Source organism: Antrostomus carolinensis, unplaced genomic scaffold, assembly GCF_000700745.2.
Source record: "Antrostomus carolinensis isolate BGI_N321 unplaced genomic scaffold, ASM70074v2 scaffold15266, whole genome shotgun sequence".
Classification (NCBI taxonomy): Eukaryota; Metazoa; Chordata; class Aves; order Caprimulgiformes; family Caprimulgidae; genus Antrostomus; species Antrostomus carolinensis.
Genome location: NW_010324042.1, coordinates 11,595 through 29,073, shown reverse-complemented (window position 1 = coordinate 29,073; position 17,479 = coordinate 11,595). Strand labels below are relative to the sequence as shown.

General features: G+C 39.7%; 1 protein-coding gene across 1 annotated transcript; it reads left to right on the top strand.

Annotated features, from left to right (window-relative positions):
- Positions 1-2,544: 2,544 nt before the first annotated feature.
- Positions 2,545-16,176, top strand: MELK (maternal embryonic leucine zipper kinase; the record flags this gene model as incomplete). Its single annotated transcript, XM_029085654.1, is given in 11 exon segments — positions 2,545-2,643; positions 3,601-3,629; positions 3,631-3,685; positions 5,031-5,150; positions 7,549-7,695; positions 8,388-8,613; positions 10,922-11,015; positions 11,464-11,635; positions 14,012-14,115; positions 15,238-15,446; positions 16,049-16,176. Coding segments are annotated over 11 exon segments (1,383 nt in total), but the record flags the coding sequence as incomplete, so codon positions are not given.
- Between the last annotated feature and the right edge of the window lie 1,303 nt (positions 16,177-17,479).

The window sequence follows — 17,479 nt, the reverse complement described above, 5'->3', positions numbered from 1 at the left end:
GCTGCAGGGAGACCGCCCTGTGAGGCTGCAGGACAAGGTTGGACCGTTGTCAGCAAATACACCGACGTATCCAGTGCAACAGCGACAGCCCTTGCGCTGCTGCTGTGGCTGCACACCTTGCTCGCTTGGGAAATAAAATTGGAAGTTGTCTTGGTTTTGCTAGGATAGTTAATTTTCAGTGTAAGACTTGTTATGAGAAGAACAACGATAAAAGTACTAATATTATTAGTAGCTGCTGGAGCTCAAGGCCATCGTGGTAATTGACATCCAGCTGTGAAAGGAAAAAAACCCTTAGCATGAAGTTGGGTAGGAATCTAAAGCTTCTTTTTTTTCCTGAAGACTACACCTGAGTGGAGGAAAAAGTATTTTGTCTTGCATCATCTTTGGTACAGCTATCGGCACAGGTCACTAGAGCTTTTGCATTTTTTAGTCAACTGTGCCTTTTTTTTTTTTTTTGGACTCATCATCAGCTTTAGTTTCACTAGAGCTCACCTTCCTAGATGCATGCAGATGACAGGCACAGATACCTAGGGACATTTTCTCAAGCCTAAGTACAGCCAAGATTTCCTTATCCTATATGTCCCAAGTTGAGCCTTTTTGTTAAAGGGTACAGCAACCCATCTGTCTTTGTGAACTTGTTGCAAAAATGGAATTCTGTCCTCCAAGCCATTTCTTCAAACAGCCAAGGTCTTTTAAAATTGCAGTTGTGCCATCAAACCTGCTTAAGGTTCCTTCTAGCTTTTGACTGAGAAGCATAGGTCAGGCAGCAAAAGAGCTCTGCACACCACCACCAGACAACATTGGTCTCAGGAAAAAAACAACAACTCGAAATACAAACCTCCACACAAAACAAACCTCAAGCAAACAACAACAAAACAAACCCATGACCTTGTATCTTTTCTTTCTTTTGGAGCTCATCCCTGTCTCGGCATAGTATTTTGTCAGAGAATGAAATGCAGATGATTCGTATCATGATGAGCACATGTTCAGAAACAGTCCAGATCTGTAAGACTAGTGTCATTTTCATATGATTTTACTTACCATAAGTCAATTTTATTGACTCACAGGTTTGTTTCCCCTTCCTTGGGGGAAAAAAAAAATGTTAGAGACTGAAAAAATGATTATTTTTTTTCATGAGGGAATGCTGGGGAAATTAATTAAAGTGAAGACCAACAGCAAGAATATCAAGTGTTGCTTGATCAACAAACTCACCCTCTCCAGCTTCAGCCATGGCAGCTCCTGTCCACGGTCACCCAGTGCTCCAGCTGTTCCTTTTTGCACATGCTGCCAGGAGAATGAGGCAGAGGGAGCCCCCAGTGCCCCAGCTTTTCCTTTTTGCACATGCTGCCAGGAGAATGAGGCAGAGGGAGCCCACGTAAACCCGAGCCAGATGCAGCCAACAACATCCCCGGAGAGGAACTGACAAGTTCTGAGTCCTCAGTGCTGCCCCTGGGAGAGGGAAAGAACAAGAAGCCATTACCCACAGTGATGACCGCAGCTCTCCTCAGACAGGACCCCTCCTTCTGCAGGAGCTCCTGGAGACACTGCACCCTCCCGGCATTTATGGAGAAAAAAGCATTTTCAAGGACCAGCTTGCTGCTGTAAGGACAGGGCTTGGGGGCTGCCTGTGGGTGTGGGTCAGGCTTCAGGGGAGGCGCTGGAGCTGGGGGAAGCTGCACGGGGCGAGCGGAGGGGGAGTTGTGCTGAGCTGGGGAGGCAGCCAGCGCCTTTTCCAGGGGCGGGAAAGCCTCCAGGCAGGCAGAGGGGTGGGGGCAGCCATCTCCTGCCCCTCTTCCTGCTTAGGAAAACCCAATGGAAGAGGGAAGGACTCTTGCTTCCTCCCCTCAGCTTCCCAAAGAAGCTCGCTTCCTCTCCTGGAGGCAAGCGGAGCAGAGCATGGCCAGCAGGGCCGAGCGCAGGAGGAAAAGCCTGCACCAGAAAGCAGAAGGGGCAGAGCAGGCAGTGGAGCAGAAAGAAGGGCGTGGGGCATGGGGAAGGAGGTGTGCGTGGTGGGGGGAGCGCAGCAGGAGCAGGGGGGTCCCGAGGGGGCAGAGAGCTGGGCAGAGTGCAGGCGGGCAGAGGGAGAGGTTTAATTCTTAGAAATTTTTGAAGGACAGATTAATATTGCCTCCTGCTATGCTTTGAGATGAATAATTGGGTATGGAAATAACTAAGCAAAGTTTAAATAATTAAGCAGAGTCTTCAAGCAGCCTGCATTTGGTTGTTCTTAATTGTGCTACGTAAATAAGAACGGTTTTATAAATGAAGCTAAACATACTGAATATGCATTTGGGCTACATCTAAGCAATCTGGGCCATGCTAAATATTCCTGGAACGTTTATTGTAACTTTAGGTCCTATAACTTTAGGTCCTATAACTGCTCTTCACAGCTCATGTGTTTGACCTTCCCTTTGGTGAAGCTGTGAAAGAGTATTGGTTTCCATTTGAGGTTCTAACCACCCTAAAATTCTGAGTAGAAGACAAATTGTTTCTTCAGTTCTTCTCCGTGATTCGAGTGTCAGCTTGATTTGTATTGCCCACTAGGTGGACCCAAAGGAGTGGATTACGGTTAAACATCTATTAAATCACCCGTGGCTCATGCAAGGTTATTCTGATGCTGTTCAGTGGCAAAGTAGATACCCAGTAAGTACACTTGTCAGATGGATACTCAGGTATTTAATGTAATACTTACTAGCTTACTACCTGTCCTCACAGTATGGGAGTGTGAAGACACTTCTCCAAAGATGAACTTCACAATGTCCATGGTTCCTTTCTGATTCTTCCTGCTGCCAAAATGTTATTACTTTCAATTTCTCTTGAAGAGGAATTTCAAATGTGTTTTCATTGTATTCTGCAGCTGATGCTGAATTTGTGAAATACCTGTCTTCTCATCAAATGTGAAGTTGATTCCGCAGGCTGCTTGGTCACTACCTTACCTAAGGTCCAAAATGCAAATATTCTGGAGAGCATGTTAGACATGATTATGGTTTATCTTGTATGTAGTCCTCACTGAAAATTTCTAGGTCGAATAAAAATTTGACCTTATCGAAAGTGTGTTTGTCCTGTCTCTCTAATGCTTGTTTTACTTGTGTGAGAGACTAAGGTAGTATGGAGAGGGAAAACAATAGAATAATCTAGCTGTCATGTTTGCAGCCGATGCTTGCCTTGGGCCGCTAGATGGCACTGTTTCTCTAAAAAAAAAAACCAAAAACCACCAAACAAACAGCTTTAGTGTGCTTGCAGCCTCTGTTCCAACTGGCTCTAGAAAAGAAGTGCTTGTCTGATAGCTTTGAATATTTATGTAGAGGTGAAAGGGTAGCTTCCACTCTAGAAAAAATTTCATCTGCTGTCAAGGCTTTCTTATTTGAATTCACAGCCTCTCACCAAGGAGGGGACAGACTAAGTTGTTGAAGTTGTCTGCCTTTTTCACTCAGTTCCCTACAACACTTAGCTATGATGCTAACTATTAAAAATACACAGTCTAAAATCATGGTTGATTATTGATTCAGCCCACTGGGTTTCACGACAGTGTCATGGTCAGATATGGATTATGAGACAACCTTAAAGCCTTATGCTTCAGTATCTGTCATGTTTTTGCAGCTGGGACATCTTGATGAAGACTGCATAACAGCTTTCTGTGTTTCATAAACAGAGCAAGGAGAATATATTGGAATTAATATCAGAGGTAAGAAATATATCAGTCTTTTCCAGTAATTAAATACAATAATAGAGTAAATAAACTTACTGTATTGACAGGCTAATGCTCACTATGTCTCAGTATGAAGTTTTTAATATTTTTCAGATTTACAGAGCCCCTGCAGAACTCCAGAATCTAGCTGTAGCTTATAACTACAGTTCTGAAGTTCAAATTTTTATTCTTTCTTTTCCTCTTTTAATTGTACTTGTGATGTTTCCTAAACCTTACTGTTCTTTCCCACCATGTTTTTAAAACCCTTCTGAATCTCTTATAGTCTAACGAGACTTACAGGAATTTATAGTTGATCCATAGATGCCATTTGCTGGGCTAACTCTTTGTTTTGAAATGGTTCGGTAAGTAAGAGGGGAAAAAAAAGGAGAAAGAGAAAAATATCAGAGCATCACCCAGACAGACTATAATATACATTTTTTGGAGTTACTACTCACAGTTTTTTAAAAAAGTATGTTTAGTCACTTTTTAATACAAATGACAGAAGGTGAACTGACTGCTTCTAGAATAATTATACAAATGTTAGCAATGACATCGCAAGATGTAGAAGAGACTTAAAACATGATGAGTATTCCAGCTTTAACCTGAATCTGAAAATTCTCCCATGGAAACTTAGTTTTTTGCTTCTTTGTACACAGTAGCAGTGACATAGTACTTTGCATTGGAAAAACTGTTAGGTTTTCCACAGAACTGTAGTAGAAACAGACTTAAAATGTGTGTTATACTTAAGATGGATTTGTTGAGTTAATACTACTTGTTCTTCACTTGGAGGAAATAATCTGAAAAATCTTTCTACATGGGGACAGGTACTTCCAAATAGGTTTGTGGCATTTGCATAGTCCTTTATTGGAAGACTTCTGACTATGCTGCAAGCCTGTCAAGCGTCATACCCGTGTTCCTCACACAAGCACAGGTGCTGAAAATTATGCAAAAAGTTGATGCGCTCATGGGGAAAGAATGGGGAGGGGGATTAAAAAAAAAAATAAAATTGAGACTGTAGTTGAAATGTTGGCTGAACTGAATTAATAGCTTTGCCATTCAGTTCAGATGAGATATTCCAGTGTCAGTTTTCATGCTAGTAAGAGTACTACCAACTAACTTGCAAAGAACAACAGCCATTGTCTGTTTCTTGATCTCAAACACATAATTTGAATCAACTGAAGTCTGAAATTACACTTAGATGATCAAATATTAGGGGTGCACGTCAGGTAGAAAAACTTGCAGAAATGCAGAAATTTTCAGAAGGCTAAACTTGCTTTGTACTTACAATTTATCCAAGGAGAAGATTAAAATACTCTTCTTTTTTTTTTTTTTTTCCTCCTAGTGGAAATATGACCAAATGTCAGTGACATATCTTTTGCTTCAATCCCAGAAGGCTCGTGGCAAGCCAGTTTGTTTAAGGATTCCAGGGCAAGCCAGTACAACACAATCAGCAGACCTCGAGGTAAGGTTTTGAACTCAACAGGACAACATACTGATTAAAATGCTGCTCTGCAGTAATAAACTTTGCCTGGGAAAACAGACTGGTGCCCTAAATATCAGTAAGAGAACATGTATGCAGTCACCCAAAGTCTTGGTCATTAAACAGCTCAGTCTCCTCATTAATATGTTTCAGTAAGCTGGGCTGCTAAAACAGGACTAATGGATTGTTGTGTTGTGTAGACACAACGTTTCCTGGTGAACTGACATTACTAGAACAAGTATCTGGGAGGACATGGTGCATTATGAGTATGGCACAGAATCTCCCCTTGGCTACTCACAGAAATGGAGTGAAATCGTACACTGTATGGCCTATGTGATTGTTCCAGATTTTCCTCTGTGATGCCTAACTTCTTACTGCAGTCTTTCATGTTTGCCTCTAAATATTTTTGTACCTTGCTTGTTGTTTTAGAAAACAATCCCAGAGAGGATTCTGTTTATTTTGAGTAAAGGAAATGCGTTGTTGATGTTTTTCTGATGAATTGGATTCGCAAGTGGTTTTATAAATCTTATGGTAATTTCCATTCCTGAGGTTTGACAGCAAAGTGCCAATAAGGCACTTCAGAACTTGTCTGAAGTTGCTAAATTGCTTGCCATGTCATATATGATGTGCAGTTATATGTGATATTGGTGATACTAATCTCTGTTGACAAACTCAAAAGCATTTGGTAAAATTGCAGACTTCCTGTTAGCCATTCCCTCTCGAACTGCAGATACCTGTGTAAAGTTGTTAGCTAGTTATCTGAATGTGCTATTCTCCGCATTGAGACAAACACTCCGAATAAATACTTTTTATGTATCTGATTCAATTGCCTGTAAATCATTGCAGTTCACTCATACAACTGCTTTGAAACACAGGTGAGAATTCTGAGATTACCAGTGCTGCATAATAGCTCATGAATCATAAGTGTTGCTGAATATGCATAATGTGATTTCCATGATCATGGTGGGTTAGTCTTCTACACTCAGATGGTTTTAAGGTGGAGATTCTCTAGGTTCAGTAATGCTGATGCTGTGAAATTATTTCATCTCCAGTGGCATCCCAGGTAAACTGATCTGGCTAATGCTACTATCTAGCATGTGCATTATGCCTTCACAGGTGATTGTGAAAATCATGTCTACACAACACAACAATCCATTAGTACTCCTGCAGCACTCAGGACACATTTAACTTACCTGCATGTAGATACTATGAGTGAGCATCAACTGAATTTGCTGAAATACCCAACTAGCAAAGTTCTTTAGCTACAGCTGGTCTAATGTGAAGGCAACAAAGCAAAAAGAAGCTTTGACTTACTTTCTGAATTTCCTGTCATGAGCTTGCACATAATACTGTCTTATTTCAAGCAACTTGATGTAGAAGGATATTCCAAAAAATTCACCATGGCATGAACTTCATCTGGAACATGGTAGCCAAGCAATCCTATTTGGGCATTCATATTGTAATGGAACATGGTTTCAAGTACAATATCAGGCTCTTAGCTTCCTGGCTGTAGCTAGCAGCTCTCTGGTAAGGGCTTTCTAGTAAGTTATCATAGTAGGTCTGGTAGCACACCAGGAAGCTCTGTTTCTGTTGAATGACAGATCTGATCATTGCAATAGCCTTGATGATAGGCCAAGATAAATTTACCTGCCAGCAGAACGTAGCTTCCTAAAATGGTATCCATTCCAGTGAGGACTGACAATTTAAAATAACTGTATCACTGAAGTGGTATGAAACAAGTCCTTGGGAAGAGTTTCCTGGAAATAGCAAAAGGTGTGTTAGAAACTAAGGATACTGTGATACACAACTGACTATATGTGGTGTGGTGTGAACCGTGAAAGTTAGCCATCTTGGCTGAAGTTGTGAATACTGTGATTTAATAAATAACTTCTTTGGGGGCTAGCAATTAGATTAAGGGTTCTGATTACTAGTTCAAGTACTGTTGCAGATTCCATAATCATAAGTTTTGGATGTAATGTGTTTACCTTTATCCAGCCACCTTGCAGACTTTACTGCATTCTTTTCTTGAGTTCTTTCCAGCTTATTATTTGGCTTTTGGTAAAAAGAGCCTGCGGTCCAAGTCTTGAAATCAAAGCCAGGTATTTTTTGTGAGTTGCTTCTGTTCTTGACACAGGTCATGAAAGATGAGATAGTAATGGTGCTTTGAGAATCACATCTGCTTTTGATACAAATGACAAATCCACAATGACGATATTAAAGTCACATTCTAAAACTTGGGTCACTAGCATGGGAAATTCCATTAGCTGTTACACATAATTAGAACTTAAAGAGAAATAAGATTTAGATTTTAATGACACTTTTCTGATGAAATCTTCCTTGTATTTGTGCAACGGAATCTCAATTGAATCTTTCTTTTCAGTCTGACAAAACTATAACATATGAAGATATGCCAGACTGCAGTGAAGTGCCACATGCATTTGGATCCATGGAATCTTCTGATGCAGCTTCACTGTTTGAAGAGTCTCCATTAGAAGAATTTTTCCTAAATCCTCACAGAACAAAACAGGTGTTTGAAGAGCAAATACTAGTTCCTTTAAAAAAAATATAATTGTACATAAAACTTATTACATATTTAAATGTTTGAGGGACCCTGGCCAAGGGGAGTTACAAACTGAGTAAAGAACTGTTTTAAATACATTGCTGAACATAAATTGTAGCTTCCTGTAGTGGTAGGTCATGGTTCATTTGATGAGAACTTGAACTCTGACATCTGATTTGCATAAAAACAGCAGCTAAGGAATGAGTAAATGAGGCAATGAGGATTTTAAAACTGAGGGGAAAACAATAAGGTACAGTAAATAAGATCTCAGAGCTAGGCTAGAGCTGGACAAGTTTTTTAAGAAGTTCAACCTGTTTGTATTGGACAAGAAAATCCAATGACGCAATTAACAGTATACAGTTAAACCAAATGAAAATTCTTAGCTGTGTTTAAATAAGCAGATAAGGAGTAGTTTCAAATGTTCAAGCTGAAAAATTTAGAAGAGCAGATAAAGAAATGGCAAATGAATTGAGATGTTTATTAGCGACTTATAGAAGGAATCAGAAATATTGAGGAGTTATTGACAGTTTCGCTCAGTAGTCATGCATTGTATGGTATTTTTAACCTGCTTCAATTTTAGAATTTCCTTGTTTGTAACATTCCTGAATGTGATTAGAATACAACAAAGGATGTATCTTTATTTGTTACATCTCTTGTAGCATTCAAGACATGATGCTCAAGTGGATTATACAGAACTCACAGTGTCAACTCCAGTGACAAAAAAAGTGGCATCAAAGAAGCATGAAAACAAAGAGAATGCTGATATAGAGTCAGCTTTAAGAAATGAAATGTCCTTTGCACTTCCTGCTCCAAAGACTCCTTTTGCGAAGAGTCCAATTGAGACGCAGGTACAAACCTTACCCTTCCAGGCACCTGCCTTCAAAGGTACCTTGAATGTAAATAATGAAAACTTAGAACATATACATTGCTCAGGGATTCTTGGAAATTCAAATGTGAACACAATAGTTGTGGTTTAACCTGGCGGGCAGCTAAGCACCACACAGCTGTTTGCTCACTCCTCCCCCGCAGTGGGCTGGGGAAGCGAAATGGGGCGGGGTGGGGAGAGGTAAAACTCATGGATTGAGATAAAAGCAGTGTAATAGGACAGAAAAGAAAGGGAAAATAATAATAATGACGATAAAAGAATATACAGAACAAGTGATGCACAATGCAGTTGCTCATCACTTGCTGACTGATGCCCAGACAGTCCCTGAGCAACTGCCACACCCCGCCCCAGCCAACTCCCCACAGTTTTATTGTTCAGCATGAACATGGGGTATTGGAATATCCTTTTGGCCAGTTGGGATCAGCTGTCCGAGCTGTGTACCCTTCCAGCTTCTTGTGCACCCCCACCCACCCTCCTTGCTGGCAGGACAGAGTGAGAAGCTGAAAAGTCCTTGACTTAGTGTAAGCACTGCTCACCAACAACTAGAACATCAGTGTGTTATCAACACTATTCTCATCCTAAATCCAAGCCACAGCACTATACCAGTTACTGGGAAGAAAATTCACTCTATCCCAGCCAAAACCAGGGCACTTGTGTGTCCAACACATCTGGTTTTCAAAGACTTAACCTTTTTTGCCACATTCACCAGCCACGTTCTTCCAGTACGTCTGGTAAGGTGCTGCAAGAGGTTTAACCATACATCGGGGTGTATTACTTGTATGGTAATTACAGAAGTAATTGCTGCTTACAGTATCACAGGTGCATATGGAGCAAAGTGCTGTGTTCCTAAAACTTGCATCTGGTTCCACTTCCCTGTGAAGGTTGAGAACACAATTTCCTCAACACTCTTTTTTTTTTTTTCCCTTTGTTATTACCTTGAGTGAAAATAAAGGTATACTTTTAGTCAAGTCTGCTTTTATTGCCTTTTCTAAGATAAATCAAACTTTGGATTTCTCATGGTAGCGTATCAGCATTTTTACAGTAACAGTTCTGTGTGGGAGTAAAAATACTCCTGTTAACAATGTATAGATCTCACAGTTATGTGGTAGACCACAGAAATCTGTCCAAATTATGTCAGATTTTCTGAGTTACTGGAAGCTTCTGTCCTCAGCCTGTCCAGTCCATTCTTATGAAAAATGATGGATCCTATACATATATTACCATTCCCTTCACACATTAACATAAAAGTTTTGGTGTTGATACTGTAAGAGCTAACTCTGTCTTTCGAATGCCAAGGACTCCTTACAATAGAAGACTCTTCTGTTCCAGATGCTAAGGAACATCATTCAAAAACAGTGAGTCTTTGCAGGCTGATTCAAGTTATAAGGTACTTTGGACATACTGCCATTCAGTAACATCCTTTGTAAAGGATTTAATGAAATACAGCACAAAGCCTAGTTGTTTATATGAGTTTGATTTTTGTCTTTGAGATTGTATGTGGTAAATTGTGAAGTTTGGCTTAAAAAGCAAAATTCTGAAATGGGAAATGCAGAAACACTGTTTCAGCTCATTTTATTAAGATATGTCTGAGGATTAAACAATTAAAAGCTAATTCTTTGGTTCATTGGAAGATCTTTGATTCAGAAAAAATAGTATTAATGCTTTCTTAGAGATAGAAGATGGAAGTATCCATTGGAAGTTTTGAGATCATCGTTGTCTGGGACTAGGCAAAATTCTGTAGAGGGCTGAAGCTTCAAACATTGAAGTTGGGTTTAATCATAACAACTCATTTGCTGACTGTTTCACTTGGTGTTTGCTTCTGCACATTGAAAACCATGCTCTGCAGAATTCTGTCAAAGTGTGGGTGGTAGAACTTTTTAGGCTGTTATGTACTGTGTTTTATTAAACACAGCTATATAAACTCACACTCTTCATCTAAGGGAAATGGCTTCATGAAGAACACAGCTATTTGACACAATAAATTTTTTAGTATTTATTCTGGGGTCAGTGACAGAGCAAGAAAGCAATTCTAATCCTTTTGCTTTCCAAACTTCTGGTATTGAACTGCATTGGTTGCTCTAAGGATTGATTTGTAGAGCCCTGGGGAAATCAGTTGCAGTTTTTCTTTGTAGAGTAGGGGTAGTATTGTTATTATATTAAAAACATATTTTATCATTCTGAAGATACAGACCTGAGACAGAAAAGGGAGCTGGTTTTAGAAATAAATTATTAATCATGAGAAATCCTTGCTGAAGAAAATCCTTTATGCAAAAACATACCTGCTTTGGCTTGCATGCTTTCTTTCAGAGAGCCAGTTCACTACAGTCACCTCAATTAAGAAACCCACAAACCCAACACATACAGATTTATTGACAGCAGTGGTGGTTCTTCCTGAAGTAAGGTAAATGTCCAGTTATTTGTGTAAACTTCTGATTTACAGCAGGACCACCTTAATCCATGTACTGCCTAGGAAGCCTTGTTACAACAGCAAGCTGTTATTTCCATTCTCTTGGTAAAAACCTTCCTAAAACCTCTTTCTATATTTGCTAGAAAACACTGAAGGCAGAGGAAAGTTTTAAAACTATGTAACTCAATTATCTTCAGAATATATTCCTATTTACCATAATGGAAGTAAGTTCCTTTTTATTCCAGTTCCCCAGAGGACTGCAGTTGCTATATACATCTCTGGATTTAAATCTTAACTGACTTTCAAACAAAAACTCTCATAATACACTGCACTTGCTTTGGTTTTCTTAATTCTGTCAGGTCTGGTAATATTTTAGTGACGTATCTGAAATAACTAATTTCTAAACACTGAGGAAAAATAACTGATTAATTTGTTCATGTAACATGTGTAATTCATTGGAAATGGATCTCAACCTAGCTCAGATGGATAGCAGCCAAAAGAAGAGAAAAGCCTAAATATTTGTAAGTCTTGAAAGAGGCCTAGATAAAGTGATCACAATGCTTACGCCAAGCAAGAAGAAGCGATCCACTAGAGATTGTCCAAGGAAACTTAAGGTATGATTGCTGGAAAAATCTTACATGGCAAGAAGTATAATTATTGAAAACATCTAAAACCTTTAGAAATGGTGTTGTGAAAACTTCTGACTTGCCTGCATCATACAGTAAAGTGGAGTTGCACTTCTTGCATCTCTGTTAACATGATAATGTTCCAGTCACAGCTGAGAAATGTCGTGTTAGTTTTGTGCTCAGGCAAATCACCAACAGAACACGGGAGGAGTTTGGCAATGGCTTTTAATATCCTGTCTGAACCAAGTGTGAGGCAAGCATGATGGTTTTAAAGGAACCCTAGCTGAAATTTTTTAATTGTGCTATTTGTATAGAGATACGGCTAGCTGTCCCACTAAAATAAATAAATAAATAAATAAATAAATAAATAAATAATAGTAACAATCCTGGTTTAGGTTTCTGTAGTCCAGGGATGATATGTCTGTTCCAGGATAGTCTTTAGATGTCAAGACAACCTGAGAGTAAACTTAAAGCCTAAATAATTACACCTTATGAAAGAACTTCTGTTACTGTTAGAATCACAGAATCATTAAGGTTGCAGAAGACCTCTAAGATCAAGTCCAGCTGTCAACCCAACACCACCATGCCCACTAAACCATGTCCCTAAGCACCATATCTACTCTTCTTTTAAATCCCTCCAGGGATGGGGACTCAACCACTTCCTGAGAACCCTTTCAGTAAATAATTTTTTCCTAATATCTAAGCATAATTTTGATTTTTAAAGTTTTAATGTCACTGTATTGGAGGTAGTTGGCTACTTATTCTTCTTTTAAGTAGCCATAGAAAAAGCAGTTCCTCATATAGTGGACTGCACAGAACACTTTAAAATTACATTAATAATTTGTACGTACCACGATTGACTTGTGAGGTTAGTATTAGCTTTGTAGAAGATGCATCAAATGGCATTGGCATAATACTAGCACAGTGGACAGAACTGTATACATCACTCAAAGGCAACTAATATACTTGAAAAGCTATACAAGGAGGAATTGATACTGAAATCTGTAGATTATATACTTGAAAAAACATGATTAACATGACAGAGGCAAAGCTATTGTTACCGAGGCATAAACAGTTCCATAGAAATAAGTGAGGTATACTTCCAGCTGACTGGCTCCTGCAGCTGCAGCTGTTAGGACACCTAACCTGTTTTGCAGCCTGTGTAAATGGAATTCAGCTACTGTATTTCAGTTGGAAGCTTTTCCAAGATGCATTTGTCAGAGGCAAGGTGCCAGTCTGACAAGTTCAGGACTTATGTTGGGCTGCAAACCTGACCAGCTCATCAGAGAAGAGGCCAGACTGCAATAATTCAGGAAAATGAGCAATTGGAAACAAAAGCTGGGTCTTCTGTCTCTAAAAGCTTTTATCCTTCTGCTGCAGTCTCCCTTGTCCATAGTATATGCAAAATTACTGATACATGTCTAAGGACACTGGAGTACAATACACAGAATCACACAGAATGATAGGGATTGGAAGGGACCTCGAAAGATCATCTAGTCCAATCCCCCAACAACAGGGGAAGATAGAACTTTATTTCACTGAATTAGCAGCAGTTATGGCAGGGAGTTGTATATATTTTAGGCTGAGTAAGAACTATAAGAACCAATCTTTGCATCCTCAACCTGTGTTCATTTCTCAAGCTATTTTATGATTTTGTCTTCTCTCATCTGCTTCTGTGACTTCAGAAACTTGATAGAGTGTTTGCGGCACATTACAGTTGGCATAACTTATCTCCTGTTACATATGGGTGTCTGAAAGTTGTTCAAGAAGTCACTTATTGGACAAGTCCATTATATGAAGTATTAGATGTGATATAAACCCCCCTATAACAGTAAACTTATGAGTAGTAAGTCACCTTTTTTTTTTTTCCTTTCTTTAAACATGGCAATGCTTTAGTTCTAGAAAAGCATCAAGGCGCCATGCCTGTTCCTTGATATCAGAAGCACTGAGTCTCAGCTAGGCAGCACTCTATTAGCAATTGCCCAGCTGTGGAGCACACAGTAGGTTCCTCTAAGCACAGCTGTGTGGCTATCTTCTGTAGTCCTCTCCAGGAATCACCTCTGGCTACGTACAAGGCTTCTAATAGCCTCTGTGCTGCCCTGGCCCATCACTGCTACTTTGGATTTTATGATGGATGGTAGTTTAGATGTGCTTTAATATTAATTGTCCAGCAGCTGTTATTTAGTGTTCTTGTTGCTACTACAATGTCTTATTTATGATAATATTAGGAAGTTGAAGCATTTGTCACTATGGTTAGCTATTCCAAAGCTTTCTTTATGAAAACTTTTTGTAATGTCTTCAGTTTTAGGAGAAAAAAGTCTATTTTTTTTTCTTTAACTTTTTTAATGAGCTAACTACTTTTAGGCACACTATAATGTTACCACAACTCAGCTACTGAATCCAGACGAACTATTGAATGAAATAATCGCTATTCTTTCAAAGAAACATGTGGAATATGTTCAGAAGGGGTAAGTGTAAAATATGGTGGCTTCAACTTCTATTTGTCTACATAGTCAGTACTCCAATCCTTGATAAAGCAAAGTGTTTAAACTTACTTTATTAGCCTCACATTGTAAAAGACAATAGTTTTATAGAAAGTGTACAGAGCACTAAATGAATGTGTGCAATAAAACTTGTCTACACAATGCAGAACAATGTTAAGTGAGCTCTAAATAGAGCTCTTTGACTGACAAATATGAACCGATAATAGTGAGGTAGCTCTTAGAGGCTGATGTGAATTTTGCCGCTCTCTTTTGAAATTGTAAATACAAAAGGTTTGTTAGGGTGCAGTCACATTACCAAATCAGATGATTTTGGATACCTTTTAACCCTCATTCTTGGCAGTTAAAAGGCATGAGCATTTAGCCAAGAGATCAGTACATTTTAAAATCTGTACAGTCCACACACCTTTGTGTGGATCATTTTAATTTGTAGGATTTGTATTTTATTTTGTAGGATTTACTAACTAGACTAAGGTTCTGAAAGTAGGACTGGCTTCTAGTTCTGAGCAGCCATGGATGTCTGTTTCCTAATTTCCTAATGCATAAAAAATATGCTCACTTATGAATATGCATTTTCTAAAGTTCTTCAATATTTAAATGATAGCCATTGTAGAATGTCAGAGTATACCTCAACCTGTGGTGCATTTCCAAGCTCAAAATCTGGAAGGACACTGAATTGCACCTTCTCCTGCTGTAATGATTTAAACTTCACATTCAGGTTTTCCACTTTTCACACAGGCTGAGCTGTAACAGGCCTCTCAGCAGTGGTGTTCCTTGAAAGAGGAGAGTGGTCTTGTCTAGGAAAAATGCTGGAACACCTCCATCCTTCCACCTCTGCACCCTGTGTCTAGCAGTGGTTCCTATGACTTGGTAGTACGTTGGTGCTACACCTTGGTACTTGGGCATAATGATGGTGTTCTGGGACTAAAGATTTGAAGCTCTCAGTTCACTAAATTCTGAGTTGTTTCCCAATATTTTGAATGGCTACAGGATAATTTCTGTAAAGTGCTTTTATTAATTCAAAACTGCATTTCAAAACAAACATTAAACAGTTCAGTGATTATTCTGTTTTTCCTTTGTTTTGTACAGTTACACCCTGAAGTGTCAAACATGGTCAGATTTTGGCAAAGTAACTGTGGAGTTTGAGTTAGAAGTGTGTCAGCTCATTAAATCTGAAGTAGTCGGTGTCCGGTGACAACAGCTTAAGGGTGATACCTGGGTCTACAAGAAACTGATGGAAGACATCTTATCTAGCTGTAAAGTGCGCCTGACTGATGCATGTACCAAGAAAGCAGCAGGTTTGTACTGAGGCTTTAATCATAAAGGGTTTAGAAAGATCTGTTCAGAAAAGTAATTCTTTGTCATATTCACAGCTGTATTTGAAAAATCTGTAATCTTTCTTGGGCTTTTAAAGATCCCTCTTTGTACATATACCTTCTGTATGTTTCCTTTAATATCAAGTTTGTAATAAATGTTCTGCAACTGCAACTCTTCTGAAATAAAATTCTTTACACATTTCCCCCTCTTCCACATTTTTCATACACGTGGGCTAAAAAAGTATTGGTGTTCATATGCTGAAGCTTATTTTGATGTGTCTTCAGTTATCAAGTACATGTGGTACAGAAATAGTCATTTGCATAATTATTTTCTTGTCTCTGCTTAAGTAGAATTTATTGAGATCATTAACTAAGCCACAGCTGTGGTTCCCAGAGTTGCACATAGTTGCATACAGATACTCAGTGCTGTACAAAATAGGACCATCTTCAGTAAGTTGAATGCAAGAGTGCTAGGATTTAAAGTATGATCCCACACAAAACATCACTGCATCTTGTTACTAAGCCTCAGTGATGCTTAGCAAGCAGATGTTCTTTCTGATGCTCTTGTGTTAAGTGATCATCAGATCGCTGTGTTAAGAACAATAGCACCTTTGAACTGTTGCGAATGGAGAAGGTATTCGTCATCCTGACTGTCTACAAGGAGTTCAGAGTGACACCTTTAACAGTGCTAGGTGCAGAACTCAAGCACTAGAAATAAAATTTAAAATATACAGAACTAGTAAGTACACATAAGAGTTGTCTGGGGTGTAAGGAGGATATGCCAAGTCTCCCAAGCACTCGTGTTGTCTGTTGCATAGCAGTGTTTGTGCCTTTAGCCTTGCTTCAGGAGCAACCACACCAGGGTAAATCCAAGCAGCAGCAGTGGGAAGACATACACTGAAGCTTTTCTCTATGCAAAGATGTCCAGTAATATCTAGACAAGTTGACAATGCAGATTTTATTAATGTACAGGAAGGCAACTGAGGCATATGCTGTATGTAAATCCCACATTATTGTCCCTGACCTAAATCCTGAGGCTCACTCACTGAAAGGTTGGGTAGGTGGACAGTTAAATGTTATTGGAAACCTACAGTGACAGACAAGATATGGCTGCTAATTAAAACTATCTGCTTATTATCTGTGATCCTTGATGCAACAACTAGAGGGATGTTTGTTAAAGCAGTCACTGACCAAGGTAGAAGCGTCCCTCATTTTCTTCCAATTCCAAGTTTTCCCTTTGCTGCTCTTTAGACAGGTAAAGGAATAGGGACATTTGTAGTGAATTTCAAGAAAAGGTAAAAGTGTTTGCAAGGGTGTGTGGAAGGAGACAACTGCTGCTCCTTGAAGCATTTCTGGTCAAGAACATTTTAGATAAGGAAGGGGATAATAAGCAAAGAGGGACAACTTGCAATGACACAAACTTGATTGACAGATGGTAAGAGAGACAGTAATACGAACCAGATATGGTTCATCACATTAATTGGTAAGGGCATGTGGAATGTGGTGATGTTCATTTTGGAGACGTTACCTGATCAAGGGCCTTGTGAAATGGGATATTAAGGAAAAGGGGAAAGTCAGGAATGAAAACTAGTCGGATGCAAATGTGGCAGACAGAAGGAAAACAAACAGACCTGGTCAGTCACAGTAGTGGATGGGCTCTCAGGAAACTGCAGCAAACCGGGGCTTTGCAACTGGCAAGGATGGAAGCTTGAGTGTCCAGGATGCCGCAGGGGGTCAGTGGGATGGTTCCAACACCAGCTGGGGTGTGCGTGCATCTTCACCATCAAAAGTCAAGCTGGACCAGCGTGTGAGTAGGAGGCCCCAGGACTGGGCAGGGGTGTCAGGCGGGCAGAGGGTCTGTGCTGGTTTTCGGGGGAACCATGAGTGTGGGGTGCACATGGGATGTACATGTGAGTGCTGTGTGTTTGCAGAGAGCGCCGATCTGGACTGGCTGGAAAGCAGGGGAAGACCTGGAGGAGGTCAGAGGGTTGGGGTCTGGGCAGGGGTGCAGGGGG